An 18005-nucleotide genomic window follows, 5' to 3' on the forward strand; every position below is an offset into this window, starting at 1 on the left:
TTTGCCAAGTTAGGGAATTGCAAGAGTGCATTGCGTTTGTAATGCACCAAATGTACATTTTAATAGGTTAACAACTTATCAATGTTTGTTTTTTTAAGGACAGGTGGCAAACGAATTTACACTTTACGTAGAATTAACAATGCTGATAAAACAACTATGCTGGATTTTTTTTTTGGAGGGGGGGGGGGTCAGATTTCTTTGTACTGCTTTTTCAGAATATCATTTTTGGTCATTAAGAAAAAATTTAAATCTGAAAAACAGGAAAACGATTCAAATTAACAGGTATTTTTTTCCTGAAAAAAAACCCTAAAAAATCCTGAAAAACAAAAACAATCAGAAAACAAACAGAAAGAATATTAAGAAAAAGCGGAAAAATATGCCATAAAACAAACAAAAAAGTGAACTAAAAATAGTTTAAAAAATGAAACCCCCAAAACACTAGTAAAGTACTCAGGAAAAAAAATCCCAAGTGAATCCAATACAATTCCCCCCAAAAAATGCTGAGCGACCTCTTAGCGCAAAAAATTGTTTTCCCCTTTTCTTATTTTATATAGTGGTTGTCCTGACAAGGAAAAAAATATCACTGAATAGACAATTTGCTGCAAGTGGTTAATCTTGACTGAAATGACAAAAAAAAGTCCTGCAAGAGCAAAACAAAACAACATCAGTGCTAAATCGGCAAAAAGTAGTAAAACAAATCCCCTTGCCTGTTTATGTATTTTTCAGAAATGTTTAATTTTTCTTGAGGCCAATAAAATCCAACACATTTCTTAATTGGGGCCATGGATGCGTAATATCTTGCTTCTCCGAATCTGTTGCATCTTTGATGTTAATGCCCCCTGCATGGTGTGAGCCCCTCTGCAGGGGCAAATCTGGAATTTGAGATTTAAGGGTGCTGGTAGATCTCAAAATATCTCAATTTTTTTGGGATGCTTACATTCACTTTTCGGGTGCTTGAGCACCCTTAAAAATGAGCAAACATGCCTCTGATCTTCTGAGTTGCTGATGTCCCCTCATTAAGAAAATGACAAGAAATCTTGCAACACTAGCAAGTTGAAGCATAATCTATTGTAAAGTCTCATTTATTAAAAAAATGGTTTTACCAATGCTCACTGCAAAGTCAAAGGTGAGACCTCACAAATCAAAACGTGTGAAATGAGTAAATCCTACAAGAATCGACTGCATTAAGCGTGTGTGTTTTGCCTTTTCTATTCTGCTTCTTTTTTTTTTTTGTCAGTGACGCAAAAGAGGAAAATAATGATGATAACCATAGAACAGGGAATTGGACTTTGGACTGTGACTCAGCAACGTTTGATAAGTCATACGAGATTCATGCAAACATGAATTCCCTGTGTGGTGACTTGTCCGTTGACACCAATTAAAAGAAGCAGCAGACGCAGTGGGGGGGAAAGAAAAATAAACCAATAGCTGTGGTCGCGTAAAGAATGTGTTGTTCCCGGTTCAACATTCTTGAGGTGACCAGGAGTTCCATTTGAGAACGTTTGTTGAAAAGCCAGTGACACTTGCAAGCAGCCCTTCCCTGACGACGAGCTCTGCGCTCTCACGCTGTCTAATTGCACCGTTTGCATGCGGCCACATGCAGGTAGGCGTGTCGGCCCCAGTGAAAGGCAGTGAGGAGTTCCAAGGGTGGGTCCGAATGCATGCAACAAACGTGTAGAGAAAGTAACCAATTGCCGCACACGCGTGTGCGTTAATGTAAGCACGGATGCGTAGTGTGAGGGGCCGGCTGGGGTGCAATTCAGAATTAGCTCATACCCACAACTAAAATGCGCCCACAAAGCATATTGAAATGCTGTCATACTAAAATGTGCATTTCAGTCATCTGTATGGTATCATATAGTATATATAGTAGTGAATGTGAGTGAAACATTTTAGTAGTGTGTGGAAAAAAAAAAACAGGAGGAGACTTTATTAAAATAGCACATTTCATACACAAGATAGCTCAATGTGCTTGATATCAAGGACTTTTAAATGCTTTAACAAACAAAAGTTAAAGACATTTAAGAGCAAAGGAAAGAAATAAAAGTACCTTACGAAAATTACTAACTGAGGTAGTGTGTCACAGGGTGTCAGTTGTGTGTCTGAGAAGAAAAAAAAAAGCACTGTGAGAGGATTTCCTTTGTTTGTGAATGGCTGTTTCGGTAGTGTGCAATGAGTGCATTTCAGTAGCAAGCGTAAAACTGTTTTCGGATGACGGGAAGAAATATGTGGTGTGTTGAGAGTGCTCGAATTAATAATGTATGAGCGAGATTTTTCTCAAATGTGATCAGGCTCTTTCAGTAGTGTCTGAGAGTATTTCAGAGTCTTATTATTATTATTATCATTATTATTATGACTATTATTATTTGTGTAGCACATTTCATACACAAGGTAACTCAATGTGCTTCACACAAACAAAGGCATAACACCTGCAAGACAACAAACAACCTTGAGAACTATGCCGACATTTTTATGTGGTCTCTGACTATATTAAATACTACTCTATTTTAATTATTGATATATAAAGTAAAACTGAATTAGCACAAAAAAATGATCTACGTAAATTAGCCTGCAACTCTGATTGTCCATGAGAGCGTTTCAGGCGAGCGTTTTCAACCCCTCCTTGTCACTATAAAATGTCTTCAGTGAGAGCAAGAGACAATGTGCCCTGTGGCTTGACAATTGCTGATCTATTGCAAAGTGGAGCGTCCTGTCGTAAACGTGTGGGAAAAAAAGGAGGGGAGGCATGGCTGTGCATAAGAAGTCAACTCAGACTCTTAAGTTCTCAACAAAACCAACACCCGGAGGTGGAATTCTGCCCTACTCTTCCTCCAACGTGTGTGTGTGTGTGTGTGTGTGTGTGTGTGCGCGCGTGTGTGTGTGTGTATTTCCTCTCAGCTACAGCGTATTCTCCATTTCCAAATAATTGATGACAGTCTGTTATAAACCCCCGTTTCTGGAAAGGCCGGTCTCAAGCTGAACACACCCACCGGCTGAGACACACCCAACATTTTTCCCTTTCTGAGCTCAGGTGTTATTTTTTTTTTTTTTCCCTCTCCAAATGCTTCAAACTAAACTTGACTGAACTCGTATGAGAACTCTGGCTAACGTGGAATGAACAACAGCAGCGAGGCCAGTGAACTTTGCTGCATTTTTCAGGGCTTGTGTTGCCGGGAATGAAAGTGTACATCACAAAATTCCCATGTAAAGACTCACGAGTGAAAGTTGAAGCTCTTTCCTCGTGCCATGTTCAGAATCGGTTTTGAAGAACAGAAGATAAAAAGATTATTTGAGTCATGAATTTAAGGTCGCAAATGCGGGGGGGGGGGAGTTTCGACTGGTGGGGCGTAAATATTTAACACGGTGTTTGCATGGCTCACTCCTGTTTTGCAAGCCGGTGAGGAATAATGACAGAGCGCAGTGACATTTGCTGCGTCCAACGCAACACTTGCTTGACTCCTCCATGTTACAATTTGCACTGACTGTGACACCACCTTGTGAGACGGTGTGACCTCATTTCCAGACACTAGTGTTGACATGATCCGCTGAGTAGACAAAAACTATATATTCAGTATAGAAAAAAAATAAGAAGAACTGGACTGACGCGCTCTCATTTGTTATGAGCAAGCATGTTCTCATTTCACTGGACGAGCCCAAATATCTCAGTGGTGAGAAATCGCCCTCTTTCCAGGACCACTGATGAATGTGTTGTTTTTTCTGCGAGTCGGCTGCACGGTGACCTAGCGGTTAGCACGATTGTTACATTTCTGTCGTTCGGGATTTGAATCCTTGCTCGAGGCTGACATAACTTTGGATTACGGCAGCACATAAGAATGGTGGTTAGAACGGTGGTTAGACCATATGCCTCACGGTCGATATGTGATGTATTTAAATTTCAGGTTCAGTGAAGACACCGCTTGTATTTTTGATCAATCAGATTTGAATTCACACAATGATGAAGATTTTTCTTTGTGGCGCAGATGATTTACAAATGTGCCAGGGCGCACAGTATAGCGACAACTACAGAGGAGGATATCCAATTTTTTTTTGGCCGATAAGTATCAGTGGCTGGATATCGGTAGCCTCCGCAACTATCTGATACCATAAAATAAGGCCCATATATAGTAGGCCCGATACCGATAACCTCAATCGTAATATCAGTAGTCGCCCATCCCTTCTTATATAGCTGCACAACATATTTAGGTACGAATGTATTCTTTACGTTTGGCTTTTTCCTTGGCTTTTTTTTTGTGTTATGTCTTTGCCAGTGTCGCAAAGTCGAAACATGCGACTATGACTATATCTATCTATCCATATTCTAATCCCCGTATCTTCACAAAGGGGGCGTGCTGGAGTCTATCCCTGCTGTCTTCGGGCACAAGGCCGGGTACACCCCGAACTGGTTACTAGCCAATTGCAGAGCACACATAGACAAACAACCATTCGTGCTCACAATCACAACTATGAAAAATTTGGAGTGCCCAATCAACCTGCCGTGCATGTTTTTGGAATGTGGGAGGAAAGCCGAGTACTGGGAGAAAACCCAAACAGGCTCAGTGGAGAACATGCAAACACCACACAGGAAGGCTGGCGCGGGAATCACCCGTGACTAGAACTAGAGAAGTGAAAATGACTCATCGCAACATAGTAAAGTTTCTCTATTGTAGTACCGAGATTGGAAAAGATAACTTTTATTTGTCCATTGTCTTCATAAAACCTCACAAATTTAGATTTTTAAGTCTGCATTTTGGTCCATTTGATGGCCATCATGCTATTTTGCATCACAATAATTCCAAGTATAATTCCTCTCATGCAACTAAAAACCGCAGAAAAGTCGCAGAAAAAAATCGGTTTATTTTCTCTTCATCTCCGAGAAGATAACAATGGTGTGAATTTAATTACATGCTTGTAAAACACACACACACACATCACACACACTCGCACACAGAATATACAAACGAGGCTAACATGAACTCGCCAAGGCAATACATTTCATAATAGTTTATGAGTATATCAGTTGAACTTTGAATCCCTTATTTCATGCCTAGTTCAAGGTGCAATCTAATAGTGTGCATGGGTGGAGTTTTAGTTCTTTCGGCATTTACATCAACCGCCCTCAGGTAGCTATAGGCGTTTGCGCCGTTGTGGGAATGAACACAGCTGACATGATTTGCGGCCAATCGAAGCGGCTCCCCTCATTCCGTTTAAAATCAGCATTACATGACCTGTGCCACAATTTAGACCTGTTTTCACCTGGTCTAAAGTCTAGTCTGCTTTCTGTCACCAAATTGTCAGTCACGCCGGTGGCTTGAAATAGAAAACGCCCTCGCTCTACCCAGCAAGGCGCAATGCTCTCTGCCAAATTCTTAAACGCAATAAAACTAGACTTGCCTTGGCATGCAAATGAAGCTGCGCCACCGCCTGTCTACGAAAATAGGGCCTACGTATTTTCCTGTGTTTATCTCATATTAACATGGACAGTCAGAAGCAAATGGGAGTACCAGCAGTGCTGTTTGCTTCCTAATACCATACTCACTACAGACACACCCTAGAGGGGTTTTTTTTCTCCAACCTTTTATGTATTACACATGTGTCGAGCCGGTTTAAGGGTACTAACCAGACTCTCTCTCTCTCTCTCTGCCACCCACACACAGACACACAGACACACACACACACACTGAGTCACTACCTGGCACAGGCCAGGGCGGCTGCTGACACACCTGCGTTAGTTGCCAGGGAGGAGAACAATCCAGGTTTGAACGTCAACAAACAGCACACAAGCGGGACGTAAATGCAGGAACGACGGTTGACTGGTTTCTGTTGGAGCACAGCCAGGTGTCTTAGTTTTAAGTTATGTGCACCCGCAACTTTGTTTGAGGGGTGTGTTTGCATAGAAGGAAAGTCATGATGCCTTTTTAATTGTTTCTTCACTTCAAAGGCAGTTAGAGAGCAGTTTAAAATGTTTGGATCTGATTGAATGATCGCACACAAGATCGTGTATAGTATATGCTCAAAAGTGCCAAATACCCCACTTTGTTCCCAAATATACTACTAACTGTACGCATGCGAAAAAAGAGAAGTCAGTTACTCCAAACTTCCTGCAGGGAGCACTAATATGTAAGAAACCACTCAACACTAAATTTTTTTTCCCCTCACTGAGCAACCTCATATTCCTTCACCCTGTTTTAGCCCGAAAGTTAATTAAAATTGTGATATAAAATTCTGTGAACTCCAAACGTTAACATTAATCTGTTAGAACAGTTACAGCCTTAAAAGCTTCCACAAAAAGGTGATCTTTGCATGTATTGACAAGTTATGACCACCAGGATGTAGCATTGCCGCACACAAAGTAATACGCTCTCAGAGGGTTTCTTCAATATATTTCATTGGACAACTGTGGTTGGGTAAAATATCAGCATTGTATGAGAAGTTTATTGCCTTTTTACACTGCCGTATGTTTTATTTCCGTTATAGTTATTATACTAATGGATGAAAATCCCCGCAACTGGCGCTTGTTTGCATGCTTTATACACCATTCACGAGTTATGTCTTCCAGCATATTTACTTCAATTACTGTTTTTATTGTTTGATGTATCACCCCTGTAAATAAGTCCATTTCGTTTTAAGCAAGGCTTAAATGTGATAAAACGTATGCGCAATTTATGCTTTTTTTATTACCAATGCAAACTTAATGAGCCCAAACATTATGATTTGGCAACCTTGTACAAAGCCACAGGCTACATGTCATAAAACGTAAATTAATGTGCACTCTCCTCCTTTTTATTCGGTCCACGATGGAAGACAAACCTCAAATGAATTATGCACACATACAATAAATGTATTGCTTCATTCAGGACTTTATTTAAAGAAAAATACATAAACAATATACTTGACATGTTCAACCACAAATTTGATTTGTTGTCACCCAGGGAAGATGAATGGTTTTCGGTTTCTTCTTCTACACAGAGTATCCATTTATTTGGTGACACTTTCATCTCATAATAATGTCCGATACAATATTGTGCCTTGACAGAGATAACGTCGCTCTATTTTGAGTGACACTGGAAGAAATATATTCATTTAACAATGTGGTTGTGGTATGGGCCATTGCACGACCACACAGCATTTGCTGTACATCTGCCAGCTGCTAGAGGAAATTATTTCTCATTTTGCTGCACATATCTGCAGTAATAAAGATATTGCTAAGTTACTGTCTCTCTTGTAGTGTTTCTCAAAACTAAAAATTGCTGTCTGTCATTGGGTGTGATTATCCAAATAATAATCTGGGACTGTCAACAGCAAAACAATGTACGTATAATCATAGCTAATAGTTTTTGTGTGATTAAAGCAGCATATGAGAGTAGCATAGTGAATAAGAACACTCCGAAATACAAACTTAGTTATTTCTTACTTATTTAATTAAATGAAAAAAAAACCCCACACACAGCTGACTGTTTTATACAGTTAATGCTATAAAAGGCAATTTGTACTAGAGTGAGTTTTTAACACGTTTACATTTTTTATGTTTAGAAATGGGAAACTAATTGGTTTGAGTGTCCTGCAATGAATTGGGTTTCCGCCTTTGAGGTTCAACTTTACGAAACAGCACGGAGAAACAACAGTCAACATTAATTCTATAACTTGACTGAAAAACTGAAGTTAAATTCGAGCCGATCAAATGGCAAACTGGCTGCGATTCTACAATCGTTCCTGGTCACGCCGTTGCCTCTTTTGTTGCTAGGAATATATATAACATCTGAATAATGAAATCTTTGCATAAACCAGCCATGCCTGCTTGTTTTTTTGTACCGACAATGGAGAGAAAGACATACAGACAAATGTATTACAGAATTATGAAACCAGTTAATGTCCGATTCTCATTCTTAGTGGTCATGTCACACATGACCTCTTGTTGCCACCTTTTGTCCCGCCCATTGGACGCTCAGTGTCTCTGGGAGTCTATGGACAGTGGGCGTGCAGAAGCTCAGCTTTTCTTCATGATGATTGGATGATCTCTCTGAGGCTGAATCTCTTTTTGATTGACAGCGAAATGAGCCAATCACCGATCTTATGGTGAATGCATCCTTTTCATTTTTTGAAAAGGAACGGAGAGTAGAATTCACGTATAAATAAACAGACACATTTTATGATGTAGGCCGAAATTTAGCTTCCCCTCCTTGACAGACCAGCATCCGCCACTGATAGAATGAAACCAAAGACCAAAAATTTGCAAAGGTAAATTTGGCAAGCTGTACAGAGACGAGATGCGGAGACTGTTCACGTCGGTCAGTGCCTTAGCCAATCAGGATGCAGAACGCAATTCACTGTTTAAAAGCATTTAAAAAAACTGCACAAAAAAAAAAATCCGTGAAACATGTATATACAGTGATCAGTGATCCCTCGCTATTACGCGGTTCGTTTATCACGGCTTCAGTGCATCGCGGATTTTTTCAAACATATTCATAATTTTAAAAAAATCATATACTGTATATGGAGTACAGTACTGTATATGTTGCTCTATGTGACTCGCTGTTGTTTTGCTGACTTTCGCAGCTTCTCACGGATATATATATATTTATGTATATATGTATACACACACACACACACACACATTATATATATATCTATATATAGATATATATACAGTGATCCCTCGCTATTTCGCGGTTCGTTTATCGCGGATTCGGTGCATCGCGGATTTTTTCAAACATATTCATACATATACATGGAGTACAGCACTGTATATGTTGCTCTATGTGACTCGCTGTTATTTTGCAGCTTCTCCCGGACTGTTTGTGGACTTTAAAAAATAATAAAAATTAACCTGTATATGTTAATTGGTCGCTACTTCGCAGACTTCCTTTTATCGCTGTTGGTTTTGGTCCCCATTAACCGCGATAAACGAGGGAGTACTGTATATATACAGTATATATTCATATATGGGCGTCAATTACACACGAATTGTCGCTATTCGCGGGTAGGCCCGGGGCCCATGTCACGCGGATAGCGGGGGTTCACTTTATGTCGAAAAGAATTAGCATAATATACGGAAACGGAACGCAAATGACCACCCCTCCCCTTCCTCCAAAAACACCAGCTTTTGTCAACGTTTTTTAAATATTAAATTGTCATTATTTTGATTGTATTTGATGACCACGAATACGCATATTAATGTAACAAATGAATTTGGTTGTTTGATTGGAGATGACGTCCCTTGCCTGGAGCCATGTTAGGTGAGTCCGCGTTTGCACGGGACTTCATGCTCAGCTCAGGTGTGTTACCAGCCTGTCACTTCCGGGAGCTCGCCGGCACCGACACAATGAACCGGACGACGGGGAGGAGAGTCGTCATATAGTTGGTGGACCGCTGCGTGCGCATCGGCCATACACAGTGGTGGCACAAGAAGTGTTTGCCTACAACAGAAGAGTCTTACTTCCAGTCCATTCGGTGTGGCTCCCCCCCTGTAACTGAGCGGATTGACGTAATGTGGAGTCGACAGGGTGGGGGGAGTTGAGGAGGTGGAGGCGGCGGAGGAGGAGGAGGAGGCGGAGGTGGTGTTCGTAGTGGTGGTGTTGGAGGGGGGCGCGCGCTGCAACCCCTCCTTCCCGAACACAAACCGAGGAGACATCCACCGGCGGAAGCGCGATGGCCGACACCGACGACCATCAACCGGAGAACGGCTTCGTGTCCCCCGAGAGCACGTCGTCGTCACCCGGTCCGCTGACGCGCATCGACTGTGCCGTCCTCCCGTTTCTTGGCGGCTTCGGGAAGTACCAGAAACAGCTGATCCTGCTCACATGGATCCCTGCGCTCTTCATCGGATTCAGCCAGCACTCTGACAATTTCCTACTCGCCCAGCCCAACAACACATGCATCCAGCCCTTCGCGAACACCAGTGCTTCCACCACCGCCACTACGACTGCCGCTGGAAACGTGACGTGGGCCCGCTCCTGGACGTCGGATGGCCCCCAGAACGCGAGCGGGCTGGCTGCTGGCGTCCACAACGACACGGGCGACGACACGCAGTGCCTGTGCAACGCGTGGACCTTTGAGCTGCACACCGGCCTTGTGCAAAACGTTGTCACGAAGGTAAGCTGTTGTCTTACTCCTATTTACACATTCATTCATTCATCCATCCATTCATTCAATGAATGAATGAATGAAGGGGGGGGGGGGGTCCGCAGGGTATTCTGTGCCTGACCACCTGCTCCATTTCAATGTTTTGCCCCATGAGTGTCCCCCAAAGCATGTCTATATGATTTCCATTACACCATTTCTACTCTGCCCTCTTTGACAACAGTCCACATTTATTATCTGGACCCTTGGCGTCACCTTACTGTCAGGCCTGGTGGAATTTGCCGGTGGTGGCGGCACACCAAGAAAACATAGTAGACCAGAGCCGTTCGATTTGGGGCGAAGGTCTTTAGGACGCACGCTCTGGAATAATACAACTCCTGACGAAACATCACCCCCACCACCTCTGCCCACCAGCTGCCCTGTGACTTAGCAACATACATTATTCCTGCGCGGCTCATTCGGGAGGGGGGGGGGGGCTTTTTCATGTCGCTTCATGTTATTGATCGAATAACCTCGCATTGCCGTAATTTTCTCATATCTGCACAGCAATTAAAAATCTGGCCAATTTGTGTGTAAAATGACCACGATCAGATAATGGAATCAAATCTTCGACACGCGCCCAACAAGGAGAATCAATGGAGATGAAAGTGCAATTTGATTAGCTCGCAGCTGCAGCCAGACAAGAGGAACTTATCCAGATTCCGCAAATGAATGCCGGTTGAGTTTTGCTGGCTTATCGGCACACACGCAGTGTGATTTTAAGCCAAGCTTTGAAGCGTCTTCGCTCTAATGGTGGTTGGGGCACCCTGGGCTCGTGTCCGCTACGGTGCCAACAGCCCATCTGCTTATCTCCAATAATGTCTGATTTAAATAAAGCAAACAAACCACAGCGACTCAGGACTAAATTGAGCAGTACAGTAATCGATTACATCTTCTGGTCAGAATGATTGATTTATTCATAATGCAGGAAATGTTTTACGGCTTCAACAGGGCACGCACACGCAGTTTTTTAATTTTTATTTTTAATTTTGTAACCAAATTTTAAACCTGAAAGACTGCCCTAGAACAATGTTATTACTGTTGCTTAGGTGCCCTGAAAGTCTGGACCCGTAGGCAATTGACTGCAATATATTAACTCATTCGGTACCAGCCAATTCTAGACCAAGTCTGAAAAGACGTTTATAAACGTCTTTGGGAGTGAATGAATAATAATAATTATCCATCCATCCATTTTCAACACCGCCTATCCTGAAGAAAGTCGAGGGGAGTTACTGGAGCCTATCGCAGTTGACTTTGGGTGGAAGGCAGAGTACACCCTGAACTGGTCGCCAGTCAGTCGCAGGGCACATATAGAGACAAATGACCATTAACACCCACATCCACACAGTCACTGAGTGGGAACCAATCACACCCTGCTTGCACACAAGTCAGGCGAGTGTACCACTTCACCGCCAGCGAATAATAATCAGCATATTTAATAATGATGGTGATGATCTTTTAGAGATGTCTGACAATCAGGCCCTTACTGCTTTTAATGAAAAGGGATTTGGGCTGAATGGTGCAATGAATTCAGTTTACCCAGCTTAAGTGGTAAAATATCTTGCAAGTGACTCTGTATTTTTTTTTTCTTGCGATATTAAAACAGTGGCTCATCCTCTCATGCTGGTGTCACCTCTGTGCATTCTGTATTTGTGTTGCCTTTGCATAAACACTGAGAATGTTATGTTGATGCCACAGCATGCTTGAATGGGTAGTAAAACCATACAACCTTGTCAACCTGGTGGCAAGGTCACCATGGGCAGAGATTGAATCAGAGGCAGCACTAGTCTACTCTCTGGATGCTTTCTATGCATTTTGCTACGCAGCTCTGGTCTCGCTACACTTTTCTCGCTTGCCAGAATTTGTAGATCACGCTCGCGTTTTGCCCATGGAAAAAAAGCGACGTGGTAGTTCTGCAAGGCTGGGTATCGATTCAGATTTCCAACATTGATTCGATTCACAAGGGCCCGATTCGATTCACTTTGATTGATTTTCGATTTAATCCAGGATTTTATAAAGTCCCAATTTATTTCCATTTGGAAAACATTCAGAAGAAGCAATGCTGCCAATAGTCGAAACATCTTGCTCTCGCTGAATATTTACTTTAAGAATTCATCCCTATGCAGTTGCATTAATCCTGTATTTTTTATTGAACATGACCTGATCAAAAAAAAAACAATAACAATTTCAATGTATCCAATCAAAGCATCTCCAACTGCATCTGCCTCGGGGCTGATGAGCACTGTGTTTGCGCCGGATTGCGTCTCGTTCAAAGATTTGTTGTGTTTCCAAAATACCTCACTTCCAAGAAGCAAATTTTTTTGCTCTCATCCTTTTTAAACATTTTTTTGAAACCCCAATACTTCCAGGCATCTACCTTCGAGCCGGTGAGCGCTGATTTCAGTGCTTTTGCCATGTTGTTTTGTTACGCTTCTCTTACTTAGTCTTGACGAGATCTTGCACGACTCGACAAGTCACATGAATTTATTGGAAAAAGACATTCGAAGGATCAAATTATGGTTTTTATGAATCGATATTGGGCAATGAAAATGAAATTGATTCAATTCGATTAATCAAAAATGTGTTTTTTTTTTAAGCCAGCACTACTGTTCTGCCCTCTGGGCTGTTTCAATAACATCAGGCAGAAAATCTGTAGCAATACGAAGGAACACAAAGACGACGACCCGAAAATGAACAATTGTGAAGTAATTTTGTTTTTAATTCTTTGTCCTTGTCATGTGAGATACTGTATTTACATGGCTTCCTGTTGTTCACCAGTAGTAAAAAAAAATGCATATAAGTTTGACGGAATGGCAACACCTCTCTTGTTCCTGGCTGTGTCCCACATTTTTGGACGGCCTTTTGTTGCTAGGCAGAATTGACAAAGTCATTGAACTGCAACAGGAAAAAAAAAAAATAGTCCATGCCAGTCATTGCCACTGGGCTGTTTGAAGATTATGTGATAAATGTCACATGCCATGCCAGCCAACCTACTTTTGTTGTCTAGATAGCGGCGCACAGATGGTCGGCAGTAGTCGGAAAATTACAGAAAGCACCCCCCACCCCCAAAAATCTGTAGAGCAGTCATTTGTGCCCGGCATAAACCACACACACGCGCACACGCACACACACACACAAAAGGCACATGCCAGTTTTGCCCACTGGGCTATTTGGTAGAAGACCAGCAGAACCAGGAGCGGTAAATATATTTTCGTCAAAAAGCACTACAGATAAGACTTTTTCCTGCACATTTACTTGACAATAAAAGCTAAAAGATAGATGCTTTGGAGGCGTCTTCATTTGCGTCGAATGCGGCGCCTCTCCCACTTGGGCTCCACCTCGTGTGCATTGCCACATGTTCCTGTCTCCAAGTAGATAAAATAGGATGTGGCAGAGCAGCAGGAACTGATGACTCTGCGTTTGCGCCTGTGTTTGGACAGCGTGGACACAATTGAGTTCAGCTTCCCATGATACTGTGTAAGTAAGGCAAGTGTCAACACCGGCCTAACACACGCACGCACGCACACGAGGCCCCATGTGACTGGACTCTTATGATCATGTGTGAATAACATGAGGCCACACTGTACTCTGCCACTGTACTCTGTACTCTGGCCACATTGAGTTCTCACTCTTCAGCTGCGAGGAAAGCTGCCTCCAAAGTTTCAAACGGTGAAGTGCTGAAATGAGACCATTCAAACATAATTCAATTCCTTGAGATACAGGACAATACTCCCCGAGAGGCTCTGAAAACATTTGGAGAATTGTCAGTCTGGTCAGTCGTTCTGTTTTCAGTTTGCAAGAGTCAATTCATGAGCTCTATTCCCGACAGATGCTTTTCAGTTGGTAGGGTGTGGTGCCATTTCTAGTACCTACTTCCAAGTGTGCCTGGCACATGGGGCTGGGTAATTAACCAAAATGTGAATGTGATTTCGATTTATGCTTCTTACAATCTTACAACCATTTAAATCGAAGAAAAACGATGAATGTGCAGAACGGCGTGGCACGTTTGCCAATTCCTGATGTTGCCAAAGAACCAGAAATGCACCATGTTGCTTGTGCTGCAAGCGTTGGGTGATTCTGCTCTCCCCTGAGTGTGCTCTTGGCTGTTTAATGACACCCTGGTTGGAGTTTATTGTAAAACTAAACAACTGGAAGAATTACACACATTGTATATTTAAATACGAGACGTGTTTCGTTGTTAATACATCGATTAGTGCTAATGCTAATGCTAAAGTCAAATCCTATTGACAAGCAAATAGAAATTACCATCGGCTTTGTGAGTCATAATCCATCAAATTACGAATACTCACACACAAACACTGCTGGAACACACACGCACACAGGTAACTTGACAATACTACAAATTTATGAAAAATAAGTTATAGTATCAGAGCACAATTGCAACTGTTGTCTTCTATTCGACTCTTACGTCCATTTTTGTACGCTTTGCCAATACATGTATTGCAGGAACAGCTGCTGTGTCTTATTGATTTTATTTTTTATTGCTTTGATTTGAATATATTCTTATTTTACTGTTGATTAAATTTTTTTGGTTGTTCTTTGAAGTTATAATTACCATTGAGTTTTCAAAGAATTCCAACACATTAACACACACTTCCACATGATATGGGATGAAATACGATCCCGCAGGCTGTTTTATTTATTCAATTTATTTTCGCTTTAGTCCTTTTCTGGGTTTACCACTCATCGTCGGCGCCATGATTCATGAGCGCCGCTTGCTGAGTTTAAGTCCCTTCCTTGCTGGCACTGAAAGTAGCATTTACAAAAGGTGGCAAAGGATCCAAAGTGGTTCATGTGAAGACCCGCTCTAATTGAGTCAAAGCCCTCCTCAGGGTCCGTCTTAATTGGACTGAGCCTCTGAAATGAGAATGTATCATTACCCTCTTGTGTAACTGACACTTCTCGGCTCACACTTGGAGTCTGAAACATTAGGGCGAGATCCAAGAGCATCGCCGGTCCGACGACGGTGTGGGTGGGTGTGATAAGGGAGGCCGTTACGTAAAAAGCGGCCGGGCCTCAGATGTGAAAGATGATTCTGTAGGATGAACACCCATGACGTGAAGAGGCCCTCACTGCACCGAGTGCACCTTATTCTGTTTAGCCAGCTGTTCAACTCCCCCCTCTCTGCCTGCTGCTGATCAGTGTAGGACACTCAGCTGTAAAAAGGAGGTGACCTCCGCCCACTCGCCCCATCAGCCCAGCAGTGCAGCCACTCAGGGTGCACGCGTGAGCGTCACCCGGGGGACGAAAGACGCCGGTGTTCGCCACAGATAAAACTTAAGACGAGGACCCTGCATGTCAGCTTTGTCTCTGATAAATGCAGTGAACATTTGGAGAGGCGGGGTTCAGTTATATCATTCATCACTAAAGTTTGGCGCAAGGTGTGGGGACATGATATCAGTATCGCACTGCAGATTTGTCATTTCATCACTGCGACATTTCAGGGTACACGGCTAGGGAAAAAAATATATATGCTAATGTTAGCTAGCCATATTGATTAGCCAATTTTAAATGTGAGAACCCCCCACTCAAAAAATAAGCATGTCTACTAAATGCTCTTTTAGTGTGTGGTGTACTTGAGTTGGTCAACACAGTAGCGCTGTCACTGGCGAATAATTTTAGAATAGGTTATCTCACCGATTAATCGGAATAGTCAGAAAATTAAGTATGACAAAAGAATTGCCAATTTTTAAGTTAAACAATGGCTCGAAATGCTTAATCTTTCAAAATAAATGTTGATTAATCTGATCATCGATTAGTTGTCGATTGATGGATTACGTTGGACAGCCTTACAAGGCAGAAAACGACACGTGTAACCGTATCGACATAGACTGCGACTCTCCTTCCTCATATCAGAGTTCTGTCATATGACCAAGACTGACCAGTGACAGTGACATCGTGCCGCGATATTACAGTTATTGTATTAGTGAGGTTTTTTTTTTTAATAGCTGTGCGGTCATTATCGTTGCCAAGCGCTCAATAATACATCGTTTTGATTTTGTTTTTCTGGTGGACTGGCTTGAAGTTGCCAGGCTTGAGCTTCCTATCGGTGTTTGTGAAATGCTGTTGCATAACTTAAAATCAATTTAGCTAGAGTATCTTCGAAACAACCTCATTACAAGTTAACTTCACCAGCTCCAGTATGGTTGCAAGTTTTGCATTTTCCTTTTCAAGTGTGAAAATCATGATTCAATAAATGAGTCCCCAATTACAAAAACAGCAACTTAAAAGTAACGTAAGCGTGAGTAACTCATTACTCTGCACCAGGGGTGTCAAACTCATTTTTTGTCGCGGGCCGGTGCAAAATCTCAACATTATTTGTTACCCATGACAATTCGGTACAGATTTCAGCAAGAATCATGATAGTTGAAACACATGATTTGCTCCCGCTGGCCAGATAAAATGATTTGGGGGCCCAGATCTGGCCCCCAGGCCTTGATTTTGACACCTGTGCTCTACACAGACAGTAATCATGTAAAGAAACCTTTTACTTTCAAATGCATGAACTCGTACGATGTAATATTTGACATGATGGAAGTCACTTGCCCAACAGTGACCGTGTCACGATTTGCATCTTTACTTTCTGCTAACATTTCGTGTTATCGCCACGACTTGGGTGGAGCTTGACCCACTGCAGTTTGCTGATTGGTTGTCAGAGAAGCGTCACTTCCTTGTGACAGCGGCACTGGAACGAGAAGGAGACAAAAGGCGCTGTTTCTCAAACAAAGCGGGTCTTTTTGTTGGAATGAACATGTACAAAGAGCACGCCATACCCCTCTTCGTCGAATTCATTCTTTGTACAACGTCACACTGCTTTGAAGGCAAGTCAACGGAACGGATACATCACGGAGCTAAATGCATATTAATTGTGTGGGGTGTCAATATTGTTTGTGACCTCCTGGCGGCGTGGAGACAACTAAGGTTTTGTTTGTGTCTTCCCCTCATGCTTGCCCGAATGTTCTTGTGGTCTGGCTTCCTCCCAAATTTCAAATACATGCATGAACAATGAACCGAATGAAAATGGACATTGATATGAAGTAGAATGCAATTTCAAAACGCAGAGGCTGAAATGTGGAAACAAAACCCGCTTTATTTCATGTACTGTACGTATTTCTATATACATTTTAAATGTAATGTCTCGATTAATAAACGCAGTCTGAATGTTTCCATGGAGTCTCATTGCTTAATGCAGCATGAAAAATGGAAGTGATAAAGCCACGGGTTTGTTTGCATTATTGTGGTAATCGGACTCATGATGACCGAATTGTGTTTACGCCACACTTGCTTGTATGAAGGTGTCGCTGTGAATCCTTCAAAAGGCTGCGGGGGCAATTAGGTCACAACTCCACTTGAAGTAGGAAAATAAACTTGCGTTTATATTAATTCACGGTTCATTTGCAATTACGTTCGCGTGAGCCTGACCTGGAATACCGAAACATTTATGAAATGTTATGGTGTCAAATGGACAGATTAATTTATTGCTTGTGTTTGTTTAAAAAAAATGACATGGGAAAAGGGCCTTCACAAAAAAAGAAAAAAAAAGAAAAAGCAGTTCAACGCCATCTTAGCAGTGAACCTAATTAGCAAAGAAGTGGGAATGAGAATTATTGGATGGATCGTGTCGATGGACCTGATGAAGTGACCAGTGAGTGTCTCCTGCTCTCCAGAGTTTTTTCCTCACTGCAGATGGAAAGCAAAGTGAAAGCATATTCTCATCCGTTCACTGGCTTTCTTTTTTGACGTGATATTGTCTTCAAGCCCCCACTCTGCACGCCTACCACTTCACAGTGTTTTCTACCCATGGGTGAGGTACAACTTGGAAGGGTCTGATTATCTCTGTTGCTAGGCAGTAACTATGCAGCAGTCTC

General features: G+C 42.1%; 1 protein-coding gene across 2 annotated transcripts in view; it reads left to right on the top strand.

Annotated features, from left to right (window-relative positions):
• Positions 1-9543: 9543 nt before the first annotated feature.
• slc22a23a (solute carrier family 22 member 23a) overlaps positions 9544-18005 on the top strand; it is a 39175-nt gene continuing 30713 nt past the window's right edge. For both annotated transcript variants that reach the window (XR_015102935.1, XM_086130103.1), the window contains exon 1: positions 9544-10089. Coding sequence is in view for 1 of the 2 variants with exons in the window: in XM_086130103.1 (XP_085986229.1) it covers positions 9646-10089 (444 nt within the window). In the remaining variant the exon portion in view is untranslated. The remainder of the gene's footprint in view (positions 10090-18005) is intronic.

The sequence above is a fragment of the Hippocampus guttulatus genome, chromosome 14 (assembly GCF_054856545.1).
Source record: "Hippocampus guttulatus isolate MCC_2025c chromosome 14, RoL_Hgut_1.0, whole genome shotgun sequence".
Taxonomy (NCBI): domain Eukaryota; kingdom Metazoa; phylum Chordata; class Actinopteri; order Syngnathiformes; family Syngnathidae; genus Hippocampus; species Hippocampus guttulatus.